Here is a 19,633-nt window from a genome sequence, read left to right as displayed (position 1 = left end):
GCTTCTCCTTCCTCTCCTGATGAAAAACAAAGCCCTCGCCTTGGCTTCCATGGAGTCCAGAATCATCAGCTCCACTGCCCATTCCCAGTGCTGGTGAGTGGCTTTTAATCCCTCTACCTGTGCTGCTTCCTCTCTCTTCCTGTAGCTAATGGCTCATCTTTTCTCAAGAGACTGACCTGTGTCTTCAGTTAAGATCACGTATACTTCACTCCCCCAAATCATCTCCCTGATCACAGCTATGGCTCATCTTTTCTCAAGAGACTGACCTGTGTCTTCAGTTAAGATCACGTATACTTCACTCCCCCAAATCATCTCCCTGATCACAGCTATGAAGAGAGGAGGGATATGTCCTATTCATGGCTTTTTCTCAATGCCCAGCATAGTTCTGAATATGTCAAATACTCTGTGTTTGGTAAATGAAATATGGTGGGAAATTGGGTCTTGAACTCAGGGCCTGGGGCATTGTCCCTTAAGTTGTTTTGTTTTGTTTTTCCCAAAGCTCTTGCTCTACCACTTCAGCCACAGCTCCACTTCCAGCTCCTTGCATAATTGAAGTGTCCCACGGCCTGTCCTGCTAGAGCTGACCTCCTGAAATAACCAGGATTACAGGCGTGAGCCACAGGCTCCTGGCTAAACACCTCTTTTGATTCCCCACCTTCAACTAAACCGGGATCAGGTGACATACTGAGTTCAACTCTCCCTTATCGATGGATCTTTCAAACCACCCATTTTCTGGGGATGCTGCCAAGCTGTTAGCATCTAACGTCTCCTATCTCCATCTTCGTAACACCTCTCTGATTACTGTCATCTCCTGCAGGGACTAAAGAACATGCAAGGGACAATTTAATCGTCTGTCCCTCTGGCTGTGTCCTGCAGGGAAGCTCGGATCTCAACAGTAGCATTCCTAGGTCTTCACACATACCTTCTAAGAAGCTGTGCAGCCTGTGTGGCACGCTCAATCCACCTTTCCCGGGAGTTTACATTCAGACACAGTGGCCAGGTCTTTCAGTCTCACCCAGACTCTCTTCCTCTTTTCCCCTTCCAGAAGGGACAGGAATAGGACTTCATTTCTACTGCCTAGCACCAAGCGTAATTAGTAAGCGCTCCATGAAGATCTGGTGAGTAACTGAATAAACAAGCATTAGTTAGTAGTTGTAACAAAAGACTCTTCTCCTGCCTCTCCCCAACAGGTTTTCTCTCGACCCCTCCAGGGGGTGACAGAGTTCTGAGATCACGGCCTTGGCAATCATGTTCACGTCTAGGTGGTCAGCAGCAAGGGAAAGCATCAAGAACAGTCTCTTCGGGCATAATGCAGAGGGGCGCATAGCGTTTTTGCCTATATGGGACGCATCAGATTTAGCCACACGATCATTACCTGGCTGAGAAGCTGGAAAGAAAGCATCCAGCTAATCACGGTGTTCCGTTATTAAAGGGGAGAACAGGGACCTAGAAACCCCCAGCAGTTTATTAAACAGACAATAATAAAAAGGACCTTTCCGTGTGAACACGGTCTCTGCAGGCTCACTGTTTATCTATTATTCGCTTGTGCTCGCATTTATTCTCTTCACGGACACCGACATCCCTAACTTGGCCTAAACAATTCCAAGTTAATGAAAAGCACGTTTCTCAGAAGTTTATGTAACGAAAAGGGAATGTTTACCATTCATTATGCTTCTGAACTGACCCTGGCAAAACGAGACACTCGGCAAGGTGTGCCAACACACTGTAACCCCCCACACGCTCTTCTTTAAACTGAGTTTCTCCCCCTTCATCGCCTCTGTAACTCCTCAGCAAAATTAATCTCTTACTCCTCCCAAGTGCAAAATGTGGGTCACATTTTATTCTGTCTCCCACTACAGTGGCCCATCCGAGGGCCAGAGAGGCCTTCCCACCGGTGGCGCACGCCCGTCATCCTAGCTACTCAGGAGGCTGAGATCTAAGGATCGAGGTTCAAAGCCAGCCTGGGCAGGAGGTCTGTGAGACTCTTATCTCCAATGAACCACCAGAAAACTGGAAGTGGCGCCATGGCTCAAGCGGTAGAGCGCTAGACTTGAGTAAAAGAAGCTGAGGGACAGGCCCAGAGTTCAAGCCCCAAGACCAGCCAAAAAAAAGCTGTGGGCTCTTCACACTCTCACCTCTCTAAATTCTAAGACAAATTGTATGTTCTTTGTGTTTATTTTCTGTTGCCAAATACACACCTGTCAAGCAAACTACATAGGAAGCTGAGATTGAAGATCAAGGCTTCAGGCCAGCCTGGACAAGGTTCATGACCCCAGCTCAATGGTAGATGCTGGGCGCGATGGTAGACATCTGTCATTCCAGCTACCACAGGAAGCATAAAATAGGCAAGTCACCTTCCAGTCAGGGGCAGGGGTAAACGTGAGACCCTCTATTTCTAAAAGAAGATAACTGGAGATGTGTCTTAGCAGTACAGCACCTGCCTTGCAGGCACAAGGCCCTGAGTTCAAGTCCCAATACGACTAAAACTAAAAACAGGTTCATCTGTGCACTTGCCACTATTACTGGGGAAAACAGCTCCAACTTAACTCGTAATGTTGTAGATTCCTAAGCAATGCCAGGGAACTTGATTACTTCGAAGGCCAAAGGCTCCAAGGGAAAGCATAAAGTGCTGCAATTGCTTATTTGAAATTCGCTGTCTCTACCAAGACAATTTACAAAGTTGACCCATCTCCTCAGTCAACAGATTGCTGAGGACAGCCAACAAGCTAGGTGGTAAAGAAACACATTGTATCTACTACGTGACACAGTTTGCTATGCAGAATGTGAAACTTTCTAGGGCCTACAAAGAAATGCTTTTGCACCAAACCAATCTCTCTGAGAACCCTTTCCAAAAAAACATTGGGAACTCCACCCTTAAAGAGCTACAGGATTCCTGGAAGGACAGAGGCAGAATGAATACTCATAACAAGTTGGAAGGTTACACAATGTCCAATGGTTAGCTACTGGCTCAGGAGTCTCAATCTCTGCCTTTCTAGAATGGTCAAATTCTTAGCATTTATCCCAGATAAAAGGGTAGTCTTTAAATTGAAATCATCGATGTGATTTCTTGGACAGGAAGGAGGTAAGAGATAAAGACAAGGTATAAGAAGCTTTCCAGATCTCAACCACAAGCTCCCTGGGAGAGACACACAGGTATAGTGCAGGTGACAAACCTTAACCACCTAGAACCCCCTTCCCACTTCCCCCCTAGCGTGCATGGACAGAGATGGTAAAGCACCCTGCCACAGCAGCTCTTAAACTTTTCCTATAGTTCCACTACCCTCATCTTGATAACATAACAGATTGAAAAAACACTGCAGAGGTTTTGTTTTGGAGAAGAAAAAGTCTTATAAAGGATAAAATTACAAATCGAACAAAATACTAACATTTCAAATGATAAATGGGGAAAGAACTTTTGAAAAAAAGAAAACCACCTTTCTTTCACTTCTTAGAAATGTTTATCAACACCGCCCGTGGAGAGGCTCTCCATCCGTCCGGCTCCTCTGCAGCTGTTTGGGCTGCAGCAATCTGAAAGCTAATCTGAAGACTGAAAGAGGCCAACGTTTCTCCGTGCTCAGCGAACTTCTTTGCCAGGAAAAGTCTTTTCCAAACGAACAAGCTCCTGGGGAAGGAAGGGAGAGTAGGTAGGGGAAAAACGAAGGAGGGGGTAACAATGCTCGATACCTTGCTCATGTAACTAACCCCTCTGTACAGTATCTTTACAATAAAAAATATATATTTAAAAAAAAACAAGCTCCTGGAATTGCTAGACAAGCTACTATAAAATAACTCAGCAAATAACCTTCGAATACAACACCAGGGACTATTTGGAGAAACGGCTTCTTTTGAGAAAGTCTTTTCACTAAAAGAAAGTGTGAAAACTGTTCAATTTCTTCCCCATTAAAATCCTTAATTTGAGGTTTGCCACTTCTCCATCCTGGATAAAGGACATTCTTGCCTAATGAGAATGGATTTCCATCTGTGGCTGGAAGCATCCATCAATGAGGGTACCAAACTCATCTGTAACTTAGTGACTTCACAAAAAAAGACCAAAAAAAGTTAAAACTGAAGAACAGCAGAGGTCATTCACAGAGTGGATAATCAAGGTCTATCAACCAAGCACCAGAAATAGCACTAGAAATGATTGCTCTGAATCAGACAGTAAGAAATGTAAAAGGGAAGTTTAAAATAAATTGTAGCCAGGATTAACAGGGGTGAGCCACCAGCACCCAACAAAAACAGTTCCATTGGAGAGAAGATTCTCATGGACTTTCCTTCCTGGGCTAGCTTTGAACCGTGATCCTAGGAGAACATGAGACTCTTCTCTACAATTAATCAGCAGAAAGGCAGAAGTGGAGCTGTGAACTCAAAGTCATGAGTTCAAGTCCCAAGACCAACACACACACACACAAATTGTTTTTGTCAGGTACTGTTTTTAAGTATTAAAACTAAATTGTATTATTGTACACCACACCCTGTATTACTTGATATTATATAGATGAGGGAAACTGAGACAGAATGATTAAGCAACCTGCGCAAGGGCACACAGCTATGAGGCTAATTCTCAACCTCAGACAGGCAGGTAAGTCTGCTAAGAGCCACCAGTCTGTTCTGCCCACCGAATCAAGCCCCTCACTCATAGACCGAGATCTAGAAGTCAAGTCAGTGGCTAAATTCAATCCCCAGATTATGGCCTGCTTCAAAACCCTTATAACCCCCTTACAAACAGAAGGGACTGGGCACGCATCATATGCAAGGGAAGGCTGCCACATTCCCATTTTCCATCTCTAGCACACAGGCAGACAATTCCGCAGGTGACAACAGCCGGTAATCCTAATGAAGCATAAATCTCATAAACTCAGTGAAGCATAAATCACATCACAGTTCTAAGACAAGACACATTAAATAGGTTTTGAAGTTTATTAAAATAAAGTATTAGCAAACAATATGCAAAAACAAGTTTCTTAAGAGTTATGGCTTTGATAAGCACATGAGAGTAAAAACCTAATTAACACATTTTTATAAGTATCAAAAAAGATGAACAGGATCGAGGCATGATGCTAGAATCGCATTTTCCACAGCATAACCTGAAGCGAAGCACGAGTCAGAGGCGGACAGGCCCACAGTACAGCCGTCAGGCTGGTCTTCAACGTGTGTAACGGGAGATTCCTTTCGAGAGAACAGGGGCAGGGGTGTGGGAACCGTGTCTTCCATGGAGGCAACCCTAGCCGAACTTAAGTCCACTTCTAACCGCAGCTTGCAGCGGCCAGACTCGGAAGATCGCCACATGCCCAACCACTGCCCGGAGCCCCCACGGTGAAACCACTACCAGAGTAAATCAAAGTGCCAGCATTCCGACGGCACTGCATGGGAAATCTGACACTGAACGCCTTCTTCATCTACAATCAGGCTGGCATTCTTGGGCCTAAGTGGGGTTTTGCTCTAGCTAATGCCAGCTAGTGTTAAGAAGGCGTTACCTATTAATGGGGAAGGGGTGTGTGCAGGGGATCTACCCCTACACAAAATTCTGAACTTTCTACAAACAGCAACTTCAAATGTACCCTTTTAGGATAATGGCTCATGATAATTAAAAACAATTTAAGAACTGAGTTATTTAGACACAAAGCTTTTCCACTCCACCATGAATGATGAAAGAATTCTGTTCTAGATCTTTCTGACAAAACACTAAGACTTAATGTACAGTAGTAGAAATTGCTACTAGCAAATATTATCACGTTTTTCTTTTAAAACAACAAAATGAATGCATAAAATCTCCTCCACTGCATCTAATTTTGGAGTGCTATGTAATAATGATCATACAGTTTTATTTGGGGAGAAAAGCTCTGTGTGTGTGTGTGTGTGTGTGCACGCGCGCGTGCTTCAAGCGTGGCAGGGCAAGTACTCTACAGTTACAGCCACAGCTAAGGAGATGAGTTTCTTTCATGAATAATCCAATCAAATAAAGGCTTGATAAATACTGTTACCTTGTGTAAGGAGGTAAAACATCCACCTCAAAACATGCTAAACTAAACTACGACTTTTGTTTATGTAGAACAAATGGCTTGAATGCTTACTTTCCATACATGCACTTTTGTGGTAAGGAAAACATCCAAGAATCTCACTTTCATCCATGAATACTGTTGCTTTGGGAATGAGAGATACCCTCCAAAAAACCCACCCCTTTGAAAGCGACCACTTTGGAAGAATCTCTCGCATAAAAATCACCCAACACTTCTAAAAACACCAAGCCTAAAAGCTACTTGCTCATCTAGCCAATAGGTGTACTGAGGACATACTTTATGGTCAAATGCCAAACATCAAGGACTCTGAGCTCTTCAAAGCTATCAGGTTCACAATTTAAGTCATCATGAGAGGTTGCATTCAATAATTACCAAGATTCTGCCTTTCTCAGGAAGCAAGAAGGATAGTATGAGAGGAAAGTGACAATAACCTAGAATACTAGGAAGCAAATTACTAGAAGCAGAATTGCACTGCAACAGGAACTACCAAACTTTGTCTCTGCTATAGGTAGGGTTTCATTTTTTCTAGAATCTTTCTCCTCCAAAAGGATACTGCGTGTAGGGAAGAAACTTCCCCCTTGGGTATTACAGGGTTTTTTGGTTTGTATTTTTTTTTAAGGCAAGCCTAATTGTTAACTTAAGGGTTGAATACTTACCAGTCATACCCAAATGGACGTTTTACTCTTCAAAGACACAAAGAATATGAAACAGTACTCCCTCTGTCTGGACTAGCAGGTGTGGCATGCTGAATTGTCTATCTAGTGATCATTCTTGGAATACCCTCAGCCACCTGCTACCACCACCACCACCACCACCACCACCACTGTTGTCATGAAAAAAAAGGGGAGGGGGGATACATTGGTATGCATATACTTGATATATTTGACATGCTTACTGGTATTTTCCCTTAAATTTCCTAGAAAGTGCCCATTTTACTCATATGCTTTAGCTTGTATTCAATAGCTTCTCCCAACTCAGCCTCACACTCTCACTCAGCTTTTTTTGCTCACAGTTTGTGTGCTACCACTTTGGATCACAATCCTCCTATCTGAGCCCATGGAGCTGGGATTACGGGTATGAGCCATGAGCACCCAGCGACGCTCCATCATGCTCGCCAGACGGTCTCAAGCGGACCAAGCGCTCTATAATGTAGAGCTGTTCATCCAATGCACCTCAAGTGCAATCAACATCACCTTGTTTGCTTCAGCTTGTTACTGAGATGCATTTTGATTCTATTCTGCTTTCTGCATTTACCAAACTAGTTTCGAGTTTCTTATTCAGATACTTTTTGCTGGCACACATTAATTTCTGTGCTGTAAAATATCCTTAGGGATTGCAAGAGCCGCTGAGTGAAGAACGTTTTGCATTAAAAGCCACAGGATGAAGCTGACAGCGCTCAGGAAGCAAAAACAGGCTTGTACTTCTCCACAAAACTCTTGGCAGTTAAAACTCCTTAGAGAAAACAGGAAAGGGCAATCACATAAAGCCCATCAGCCAACTCAACTTCACAGGCTGTAATATGGCAATGACAAGTAGAACAATTCTTAACGCAATGCTAAACCATCAATGAAGCAAGGTGGGAGATTCTACAGCTAACCAGAGCCCACTAAAGTAGATTATATGCATCTGTAATTGGACTTGAGTGAATTTTTCCTACAAATCCGTTCCAAAGATGGTGCCGTGAGTCTGTTAAGTGAAGGATGATACAAAAACTAAATATAAAAATATGTAGGTTCGATCACTAAGCAAATAATTCTGTTTCATGTAGATGGCAGAAAGCTCTGGCGATCTAAGAATACTTGCCATGTAACACTTACGTTTAAGGCTGTGATGCTGGCAAAGTTTTCCTTCTACTCAGCAAAGGACTGTGAGCTGAAACCCGAATGTACCTGTCCAGAAACCACGCAGTGGCCGCATTGGGAAACAGCAATACATAACGACACACAAAACAAAAGGAGTCCCATAACCCTTGCCTGAAAAACAAGCCTTTTTTTTTCCCTTAAAGCATGAAGGGCAAGTAGAAAGTCACACCAAAATTACATTTTTAACACAAGACGGTCATGGCTCCATATACTTTCAAAAGGCACCAGAAAAGAAAGTTTCTCCTGATTGGTGAAGTAGGTGGGCCATGTTCCCATGCCTTGACTAGGCGCCCACCTGATGCTCTCCAGAATAAGTGATTAAAATGCCTAGACTCAAAGGCAAAGGCACAATTGGTTAAATGGGTATTTCAGACTTCCCTTAGCTTTCAGGAGACTGTGTTGGGGGACACTGGCATTGGTATAGGTAGTAAGAAACCAGGAAAAAAAACAAGACCATGCAACGTGAGAGTCCATATCTGCACTCTCTGCGCTGTGAATGTGTTCACAGCAGCTAGCCCAACCGTCCCTGCTGGTTTATCTCATCCCTGGGGCCTAACCAGGGTCTCCCATGACACAGGAGGCTGACGTAAGGTGGTATGAAGTTAGTAGCATCCAAAACCAGGCACCTTAGCTGGAACTGTATGATAACGATTTGATAACCTAGGCTGAAAAGTTACTAGAAAAAGCAGAACTTCCTACAACGGCCGTGTACGTCACTTGAGCGTATCTGAGCAAAGGTTACACTGAAAACTGTCGCCCATAAAAGTGCAAAATAAAAGGTTAATGCATGTCACAAGTGGAGTTCTTCCCACACAGGCCAACAGCGGCAAACGCGGCTGCCAGCCGTGTACTGTCGCTTGCTACAAAGCAGTGTACTCAGGACAGACTGAGTACGTGGCATATATTACACATCAATTACTTGCAGGATTTTCTTTTTTTAAAAAAAACGAAATGCTTTACAAAAGATACATAGCATGAATCACAATACAGACCAACATTCAGTTAGGTTAGATGTAAATTGTATGACGCCACCTAGAAAACTATCACTTGGCTTTTACTGGACACTACTTGTTAGAAGCAGTGCATAGTATTCCTTCAAATAAGATTTTTTTATATGTAGTTTCTTTTAAGCCCCTACCATACTCTTTTGCAAAACAAAGTACAATGTATTTTTATGAAGTTGGTGGGATACATTGTTAGAAGCACATAGGTTCGGAGAGAAAAGGGAGGACAAATACACTTTTCCCCATGTATATACCCTCTTACACTATAATTTTTTTGTTACATTAAAAAAAATTAGGAAATAAAAAACTGTTGGGACAATAAGCAAAAGCCTGTTCCAGTTCATGTTCGGAGTGGGCAGGATGCTTGCTCCGTGTCTCCCCCACGCCTTCCAGTCCATTACGTGAACAGTGATACAAACAAATGCAGAATCGTCACAAAGTACAAATGTGTTGGTCACAAGTTTGTAGAAAAAAAATAAGCTGTAATATCTGTTTTTCCATGTCAGCTCACAGTATCTCTAAAATTAAACAAGTCCACAAGGAACCTAATTGAAAAGAAGAAGGCTTCTGCACTATGAGACAGAAGATATGGGGTTCAGAGGGGAGCCCATCTGCGTAAGGACTTTATCCAGCCACTGAAGAGGCCCGTGCAGGTGGATCTCGATCCAACACGGAGTGCTGGTAACGTCCTGCCGGTGGTACTCGGCACCCCAGCCCTGTGAAGAGGAAAGACACCACATTGCCAACTGGTCTGAACTAACTTGGACAACGCAAAGACAGTGCAACCGTACTAAGATGCAGAACACAGGTAGACAGAGTAACTCTCACAACACTCAGCATTTACTATGCAATCAAAATCAAGACAAGCCCGCCCTGAGCGGTCCACGCCTGCCATCCTAGCTACTCAGGAGGATAAGAATTGAGGATCCTGGTTCAAAGCAAGCCTGGGCAGGACTGAGAGACTCTTATCTCCAATTAACCACCAGAAAACCAGAAGTGGCTCAAAGTAGTCGAGCACTAGACTTAAAAAGAGCTCAAGGACAGTCCTCAGGCCCTAATTTCAAGCCCCTGACCAACCAAGAGAGAGAGAGAGAGAAAGAGGGGGAGGGAGGGAGGGAGGGAAAGGAAAGGAAAGGAAAGGAAAGGAAAGGAAAGGAAAGGAAAGGAAAGGAAAGGAAAGGAAAGGAAAGGAAAGGAAAGGAAGAGAAGATAATGACATTCCTGATTGGGTGTTTTTTTGTTTTTTGTTTTTGCCAGTCCTGGGGCCTGAACTCAGGGCCTGGGCACTGCCCCTGAGCTTCTTTTTTTTTAAGGCTAGCACTCTACCACTTGAGCCACAGCGCCACTTCCAGCTTTTTCTGTTTATGTGGTGCTGAAGAATTGAACCCAGAGCTAAACAAGCACTTGCTAAACAAGCACTCTACCACTGAGCCACCTTCCCAGCCCTAAAATTTAAACTATCTATTATTTACCTGATAGAAACCTGTGGGATTAGATATGTCTCCGACCTACTCTTTCAAGTTGAGAAAGGACATATACTGTAATATTTAAAAACATTACAAGTTCTTCCGTGAGATACATTCTCATTTACTAGGACACATAAAACTCACCATCACCAACAGTGTCATATAGATTTCGGTTTCTAGTGTTTTTTTGTTATTTGGCCTGCTTCTTATGTCTATCAGAGAAGCTACTGTACACACTGACCAATGCGTGTACCTAATCTTTATTGTAACCACAGGCATTACCTTTAAAGGTAGGAAATCAATGAGACGAAATAATGAAAACGTGAGTGTAGGCCTCAGATAAAAAACAGAAAGAGCCATTTTTTATGTTCATTTTCTTGAGTTAAGTTTTCTGTCTTACTGCCTATATGTCCAGGAAAATTAGAGGGTCAAGAAGGGAGGGAGAGAAATGGACAAGATAGAGAAGGTAGGGTGGACGGTATGCTAACTATGGAAGCACCATGATTCTATAGACGTGCGCAATGCCCCCAGGGAAGCTGGTACACTGATCTGCACAACAGACCCCACTGGACGGGGACCGCACCTGAGAAGGATGGCGTGCAACCGCTGCTGTCTTTGGGCTGAACAGTAAGAGCCTTAGTCATGGAATAATTTGCAAGTGTTGTTCATGAGCCATAGTCTTAGACATTTTCAATAAAATCAGGCCAAAAAAAAGCCAATTATAAAGCTGGGCACTGGTGGCTCACGCCTGTCGTCCTAGCTACTCAGGAGGTTGAGATCTGAGGATCATGGTTCAAAGCCAGCCTGGGTGGGAAAGGCCGTGAGACTCTTATCTCCAATGAGCCACTCAGAAAACCGGAAGTGGCTCTGTGGCTCCAGTGGTAGAGTGCTAGCCTTGAGCTGAAGAGCTGAGGGACAGCGCCCAGGCCCAGAGTTCAAGCCTCACGGCTGACAAAAAAGAAAAAAAAAAAAGCAAAATGTAGAGATGGCCTTTGAAAATTCTCCACAACAGAGCATAGATACAAGTAATTGTATTACAAAGTAATTTTAGTATTCTAAGTAATTCTAATAACCAAAACTGTGGAAGCGAAGGGGCTCAAAAAGCAATTATAATATTAGATGTCTTCTAAGTAAAATGCTATGTAAACTTAACCCTTATCCAATAGAGAAACCTCAATCAATCATGTAATTTATGGATGACAAAATGAACAGATCTATTACATGACTTACATGATCAATTCAAGAATTTCACTTGAAAAAAAACTATTAAATCAGGCCAAAAGTCATGATCATCTTGCACTCAAAAGTTTTTAATTACAACCATAGACGTACAAAGTTACAGAGACGGAGATGCCGTCTTGGGCCACAGCCCACTCACCTTGACAAAACTCATGCGGATGGTGCACATTTTGGTGAGCTCGTACACGGCCTCGAAGCCATGGTTGACGGATTGAGCCAGGAGCTGAGCGAACTCCTGGTTGTTGAAGATCTTGAGGCTGCAGCTGCTGGGGATCTTACAGACGGTGGTGGGGTGGAAGCCGTGGTGGAAGTTGCAGTTCCGACTCTGCACGAAGATGCTGCTGTCGCTCAGACACTCCGCGTACACCTCCCCGCCAACATAGTACAGATGGACGCCTGGAAGAGAAGAGCCAGCTCAGTCGGCCAGCCCAGCCAAGGACACCGCCCTCCCACAGCCAGATGGAAGGTCCTGTGACATGTCCTTCCACTAAAAACCATCAGGAAGGAGGCAGTGCCGGCCCAAGTCTGAGCCCATCCTCAACCAGCCAGGAGGGAGCCTCAAGGTGGCGGTTTATTAGGTTTGTCACTCACTCTCAGGTGCCTTTCCTATACCTAAGCACTTAGCTTAATCAAAGAGGTGGGGCGGGAATCAGGAGGCTCACACCTGTAATCTTAGCTCCTCCGGAGGCTGAGATCTGAGGATCACGGTTCAAAGCCAGCCCAGGCAGGAAAGTCCATGAGACTCTAATGAGCCCCCAGAAAACCAAAAGTGGCACTGTGGCTCAACTGGTAGAGCGCTCGCCTTGAGCTGAAGAACTCCAGGACAGTGCCAGGCCCAGAGTTCCAAGCCCCACCACTGACCAAAAAAAACCCCACCGATTGCCTTTTGCTGAGTCCTTTGAAAGCTATGCTCGGTACTACACCCTATCTGGTTTTGGCATTCTGGTTTTGGTTTGCCTTTTGCAGTAGCAGGCTTTTACTCATGTCCTCGGGCTCTCACTTAGCTTTTTTTTGCTCAGGGCTGGCACTCTACAATTGAGTTATGTTTTCAGTCCAGCATTTTGCTGTTATGGTTTGGAAATGGAATCTCAAGAACTCTTCTGCAGAGCTGGCCTCCAACTGTGGTCCTCCAGGTCTCAGCCTCCTGCGTAGCAAGGATGATAGGTGTGAACCACCAGCACAGGGCACAAACTGCTGTTTTACGGACTTCTCACTAACAAAGAGGGCAGCAGAATTTCAGACAAAAACCAATGGTACAAATGTAGTTTCAGGCCACAGAAAAAAGCTTTTAAAGTGCAGGCTTATCTTTCTTTAAAAGTCACATGGATATAAATATGTCAAAGCTGTGAGCATGTTGCCAGGGGCGACACTGATCAGGATGCACGCTAGCCCCGCCCGCACTGCTTTGTTAATAACAACGCCTTTGCATCACTACCTAAAGATAATACAATGTTCAGAAACATGTGAAAGCAGTTCCTACAGTAAAAGTCAGACTGCGTGTGTGAAGGGGAAGTCACCTAGTATTTTCCCCACAAGAAAATAGCATTCCACAATCATTTCAAATCTTCCCACCTTGACGGTAGAAATCCCGGACGATTTGGTGCATAGCCCCTTTTAAATCCTTTCACTGAAATTTCATTGTACATATGTATTCCTACAGAATATCTTTTTTGTAGTTCTGCATGGAGATGGGTGTTTTGCTTTATTTTTTTAAACATAAATGGCATCACAGTCTATTAACTAGAAACTTGTTCGGTCACCTTGAATCTTGCCAGAGTTTACAACAAAACTTCAAAATATAAATCTGCCACTGTACCTATATTCTGAGTGGTGCATATAATTCTGAAATGGTTATGCTTAATTCCTTTCCTATCTATTCATGAACGACCTGCCACTACAGCAAGCAGTGCTTGTCAACAGCATTCCAGTACACAGACCTCTGTGCCCACTGAAGTCGCAGACTTAGTTCTACCAGGCTAGTCTGTCTGACATAGAAAAACCGCCTCGCTTCTAAATGAAAATGGGCCAGATCAAAAGGACCCTAGGATGGCAAGTTGGGAAATAAGGCTGTCAAGTCACGCAAAAGGCAGCAAGGGGAAACCTAAAACTTCTGAAGAAAGAAGCAATATATTCTACGTGGGCAAGGTTTCCTCTGACACACGAGATTTGGCATGAACTGCAGTACAAAAGGGGTTGTTTCCTGCAGGAAGAATTACCACCGAACTTTGTGACCTGAATTTAAAAGACAAGAGGATGGTGGTGAAGCCCAAGATCTCTGTCATTCTCACTGGATTTCCTTCGTCCCATCCTCCCCCTCCACCTAGGGTAATTCTGACAAGTCACCCCAACCCCAAACACTTCACAAACACTGCAATGACAAACTCCCAATGCTTCGCCAGCACCCACACGTCCCAGAGGTATCCGTTGTGCGTCTTATGAGCCAGGCACTATTCTAACTCCTGACTGCTGCCAGCTTCAACTGCAGCAGGGACAACACTCAAAAATCAGCGGAGGCCAGGCCTTCAGATCCTTTGTATATTTCCAGCACCTTCCACAATGCCTGGTAAAACGCAACTCATGACTAATTCAACTGGACGTAGAGAAACCACACCATTACCTTTCCCAATATGGCGCCTCGTGTTTTCAATGGTCGAATTACGATTGACATTTGACAACAATCCCAAGCAAAATCTGCTTTTGTTATTGGAAGGGTCAGTGAATCCATCTACCAACACACTGGTAGAAGATGCGTGAAAAGCTTCCCCAACGCGGTTGTTTAATTCATAGTAAACAATTGAACACCAATGTTTGGGTTCTTCATAGGCAACAGGCTGGACATCTGTGAAGAGACCAAAGAGAAAACAAGTTTAATCAATGATTTATCAGGAACTCTGGGTTCATTGTGTACTTACCCTTTAGCCAAACCAAAACACTATGTGAAACAGGATATAGGTATTTCTACTGACTGTCTTAGAAACAAGCTTAAATTATGACAACTTAAGACAGTCATAGAAATTCAAGGCGACTGTCCTAGCCTGCTCGGGGTTTGACATTGAGTGGCTTAAATTTTTAAATTATTTCTCAAAATTCTAGAGGTGGTGATGTCAACATGAAGTTCAGCAGATCTCAGGGCTAGCGAGTTCACTCTCATGCGCTCAGCCAAAACTGCCGGCCTTTCAACACCAGATCACCACTCACTGTCACACTGGGGTGAGGGCTTCGGCATGAAGTTCAGGAGGCGCAATGTGGTCCATTGGCATTTCACTTTGGCCTCCCAATATTCAAGTCCTTAGCACACACAAACATATGTACATTCCACCCCCTAAAGTCTTAACTCATTCCAGTGAAAGCTATCAAGTTTGAAATCTAGAACTATCCACCCAGCAACAGGTGAGCTGAAGACAAAAATCCCAAGGGCAATTCTTCTACGGTCACAACTTGCGAAACTCTGTAAGTGACGCACAGCGGGGAGCTGCAAACTCCAGGCTCCCGGCACCCCCACCTCCACGGCAGTATCCGGCCTGCTGAAACCCGGACATGCACCCCAATGAGCTCGAATCCCTTCACACCAGATAGGCTCACTGTCCGGTCTTATGGAATCGAGGACGTCTAGCAGCCTTGCCCCTGCCCTGTCCTTTCCGGTGAAATCGGCCATGCCCCCGCTGGAGTGCCGAGCCGGCTCATGGTCACGCCCACGCTACTCTCACTTGCACGTGGCAGGCGAGCAAACCCCCGACACTCCATCCTTGGACACCACGCAGCTTTCACAGTGAGGTGAACCTTCCCAATCTTTAAGTTCTGATTCTGTTTTGCTTGAATGGTTCCTTCTTCCACTCATTTCTCTCCTTATTGTTCCAGGAGCAGTCAAGAGGCAGCGGGCTGCACCATCAATACCACGTAAGAACCTGCTGGGCGCAACAGCCAATTCCATGGCCCCAGAGTTCTAGCTCACACTCAGCCAAGTTTTTGTTTGTTTGTTTTGCTGTCTAAAAAAGATACCTTTTTTGTTGTTTTCCTAGAACATGCTACTCATTTAACTCTGAAACCTCAAAATAAAAAATACATAATCCTTAATATCCATCCTTATTTCCATTCACAATTACGTAGTATTTCACAGAAGCTTTCTTTACCAGTCTCCTCTTACTTCTGGGCCCTCAACAGAATCACAGCAATTCTGCCTTTTTCTAGTATAAACCTCAAACTTCCTTCAGGCTCTACTCATTACTTAGTTTCCAAGCTATGTAAGAGCAGCATCCCATTTTTAGGTACCAATTTCTAAGTTGGTACAGGTTGCTGAAACAACAAATTTTCTTTCTCACAGTTCTGAAGTGTTTAAGAGCCAGCAATCCAATCCCTACATCCAGAAACAGACTGAAAAAATCCACGGATGGGGACGGGGCTGCTGAAGTTCTGAGAAGCTATTGCAGTACAGGTGAATACTTCATTAAAGACGTCTTTTTAAAGTGGCCAAGGCTGGAGGTGGAGCTGAGTAGGAGAGCCCGTGGGAAGCTTGGGATCCAATCCCTAGCACTACAAAAAAGTAAAGCAGGCAAGAAGGTGGAAGAAATGCAAGCGGAGTCAAAACCAGTACCTCGGCTGGATATGCTGGGCATGATCTGAGGGATCATGTTGCTGCTTGTGTCCATAGGCTGCGAGCTGTCCTGACTCAGCTGCTCATCGGGCGGCATGTAGGCAGGAGGCGGCGTATCAGCTGAAAGGAAGAAAATGACACAAGTTCAAGTCTCCAAAGAGCCCCGTCTTCAACTGTTCAAAGTGATTACTCTAATAGCATTATAAAAAAAAACAGTAACTCAAGTATCACCAGCAGGGCTTGTTGATGAACATTGGACACACACACACACATTGGACACAGTCCTAGGGCAAAACAGACAGCATACAGACAGCTCCTGAAACTTACAAACGTATTTATTTTGCCCAGATACCTCCTACTACATAGTGTAATAGGATCAGTACTAAAGCGCACTAATATCGGATTCAAGGTCAAGAATTCTGCCTTTGTGTTCAGAGAAACTGTAGCTACTGTAAAACAGATTATCTTTGTGTACCTACAAATTATACAGGCCTTTTAAATCATCAAGATCACCCCATACTATAGAATCCTTTTAAACCGAAGATAAAACAATGTCCCTTCAGAATCTGCCATCACACTAACGTTAACTGTGTTAATTCTTTCACACTGACTCAAAATGGCGGCCGGGTTCCATTAAACAGCTAGGTAATTAGCTCAGGAAACTGAGCTAAACATGAAATCTTTTGAGCTCCAACACTCTTTGCAAATTTTTGCAAAAGCACCTCTAGACTTCTTCCTGCCTCAGTAACTAGAAAACCAAATATAAAATGTCTTTCACAGCAGAGTTCCAGGCTATATTTTGAGACGGTGCTATGACCAGCACTGAATTTAAAGCAGGACGAACATTTATGTTTGGGCAATTTCCATGAGCAAATTAAGCAGTTGGTATTTAATTTCCCTACTACCTCCAGATTGTAAACATATGTTACTTGGCAAAACAGGTCTGAATTCTTCTGGAAATCAAACAATTATGGAAAGGATACATAGTTGCACATAATTACCTCCTGTTGTACAATGGCTCACCCAGGAGGATACAAGAATAACCGCTGACTCCCAGAGGTTCCTTTTAATTTACCTTTTCTTACTGGTTAAAGTCTTACCTGGGAGTTGAAATGGACTTCCGGGCCCAGAACTCGCAGGGGAGCTGGGATACGTGCTGCCAGCAGGGGAGGGAGGGTAGGGGCTATTCGGAGATAAGGGAAAAGGAGTGTTGTTGGGCTGGTGGAAAGAATCTGGAAACGTGGCATTCTGTGGCATGTGCGGTTCATTGTGGCTCAGATTCCTAAACTGAACCAGAAGGCTGTGTTGTGGATTGAATTCATTATGACGAGGCACTAGCACTGGAGGTAAGACTGAAAGAAAAAGAAAGCAGAAGTCATCCGTCAGGAGTGACCACAGTACACATCCCACCCACCAATAAGAGACTGGTACGGCCAGGCATGGTGGCTCACCTTTGTAATCCTAGCTACTCAAGAGGCCAAGATCAGGAGGATTATGATTCAAGACCAGCCCAGGTAAAAAGTTCACAAGACCCCATCTTAACAGAAAAAGCTGGGTGTGATAGGGTATGTCAGGAAACATCAACACTGCCAGCCAGGGCAAAAGCAAGACCCAATCTCAAAAAAAAAACAACCAAAGCACCAGGCACCAGTGGCTCACGCCTATAATCCTAGCTACTCAGGAGGCTGAGATCTGAGGATCACAGTTCAAAGCCAGCCTGGGCAGGCTGAGACTCTTATCTCCAATAAACCACTCAGGAAACTGGAAGTGGCGCTGTGGCTCAAGTGGTAGAGTGCTCGCCTTGAGCTGAAGAGTGCAAGGACAGCACCCAGGCCCAGAGTTCAAGTCCCACAACTAACCAAAAACAGAAAAACAACCAAAGCAAAAGAGGCTTGAGTGGTACAGTACTGGCTTCATAAAGGGCAACAACCCAAGTTCAAACCCCCGTACTACCAAAGAAAAAAAAAAGTTCATACAAAGGATTTATGTAAGACTACCTAACCTATAAAATAGGTTACTTTTAGGAAGGGTTGTTTTGTACACACTTGAATCTGTATTTACATAACTAAACAAAATTTTATAAGCATTTAGCCTATATATGGAACTCTGAAAGACAGAAAAGCCAGAGAAGATCCTATTCCTGTTCGATGGCTCATAAAGCCATATGAGGGGGAAAAAAAAATCACCAAGAATCAGATGTGAAGGCTCACACTTGTAATTCCAGAAGACATCAGAAGAATCATGGCCCAAGATCAGGTAGAGTGAAAAGATCGATGAGATCCCATCTAAAAAACAGGCCATGTACTAGGCACATTAGCTTAAAACGTAGAATCATAGCTACTCAGGAGGAAAAGAACCAGGGATCACAGCTGGAAGGCAGCCGTGGCATAAAACTGTGCGAGACTCTATCTCAGGCACTGGCTGGGCGCAGTGGAATCCATCCTAGCCGCACCGGTCATCCCCAGCAACACAGCAAGTACAGCCCAGGCATGCCCTGACATAAAAGCAAGGCCCTACCTCAAAAATAACCAGGGTATAAAAGGGCCTGGATGTGTGGCTCAAGTGGTAAGAAAAACCCGCCTTGAAAGCCTGAGCCCTTGAGTCCGATCCCTTCCTCTCCCCACAAAATAAGGTGGGCGTAACCATGCACACTTGTCACTCCAGCTACGCTGGAGGCCCCAGGGAAGAGGATCACAGAGAATTTCATATGTTTGGGAATTAAGGAGCAAGCACTGAGGCTGGGAATGTGGCTCCCGTGGCCAGTGTGCCTGCCTAACAAGTGTGAGTTCAAAGCCCAGTTACCCCTTCACCCCCCAATATGTTAAGTATTCCTACTAACAGGGAATCACACAGAATCACTGACATGTGGCTGCATCACCTTAAAGAACCAGCGCTTCCCATGACAGTGTAGGGGTGGGGAGCAGAAGAAGGAGACAAAAAAGATCTGGCAGCTGGCCTAGGCAGTGAACTAGAGAGGGGCGTCGGGACTGGTTGTGTGGCTGCTCTGATAAAGCCACATTTCCAACCTTGAACGCATCCAGCATTCTTAGTAAGAATTTTTTAGTTAGGTCTGCCCCACTGAAAACAGTAATTATTTCCCATTCAAAATCAATCTTCTGAATATGATCAAAATGAAAATACGTACAACGTCTGCATATCTAAACAAGAACACTGCAAAAGATCAATTTTAACCATAATCAAATATTCACTTTCGCCTACAGACCCAAGCGACATTCAGATCTCCAGAATTTTCAAACGCTTAATTTACCAATTATATTCCTTACAACTTCTCTGTATTTGTCAAAGCAATTAATTACATTTCAGAGAAAAGAAAAAAATCCCGCTTTGATTCTGGTGTCATCTGCACCAACAAAATCAGAGACCGTTCAGTTCGTCCTGTACTGTTCCCTTCATCTTACAGAGGTATATGGCTAACACTAACTACACGTTT

The 19,633-nt window shown here is 44.2% G+C and overlaps 1 protein-coding gene across 1 annotated transcript in view; it reads right to left on the bottom strand.

Annotated features, from left to right (window-relative positions):
* Nucleotides 1-4,906: 4,906 nt before the first annotated feature.
* Nucleotides 4,907-19,633, bottom strand: part of LOC138807800 (mothers against decapentaplegic homolog 5) — a 38,706-nt gene continuing 23,979 nt past the window's right edge. Inside the window, exons 3-7 of the mRNA XM_069993564.1 lie at nucleotides 17,283-17,534; nucleotides 16,183-16,302; nucleotides 14,209-14,430; nucleotides 11,731-11,987; nucleotides 4,907-9,602 (exon numbers count right to left, since the gene is read on the bottom strand). Of these exons, the coding sequence (XP_069849665.1) occupies nucleotides 9,459-9,602; nucleotides 11,731-11,987; nucleotides 14,209-14,430; nucleotides 16,183-16,302; nucleotides 17,283-17,534 (995 nt within the window). The 3' untranslated portion in view covers nucleotides 4,907-9,458. The remainder of the gene's footprint in view (nucleotides 9,603-11,730; nucleotides 11,988-14,208; nucleotides 14,431-16,182; nucleotides 16,303-17,282; nucleotides 17,535-19,633) is intronic.

The sequence above is a fragment of the Dipodomys merriami genome, unplaced genomic scaffold (assembly GCF_024711535.1).
Source record: "Dipodomys merriami isolate MVZ:Mamm:240054 unplaced genomic scaffold, mDipMer1.0.p SCAF_434, whole genome shotgun sequence".
In the NCBI taxonomy this organism is placed as follows: domain Eukaryota; kingdom Metazoa; phylum Chordata; class Mammalia; order Rodentia; family Heteromyidae; genus Dipodomys; species Dipodomys merriami.
The sequence above is the reverse complement of the archived record's forward strand: the minus strand, read 5'-3'. Positions and strand labels throughout refer to the sequence as shown.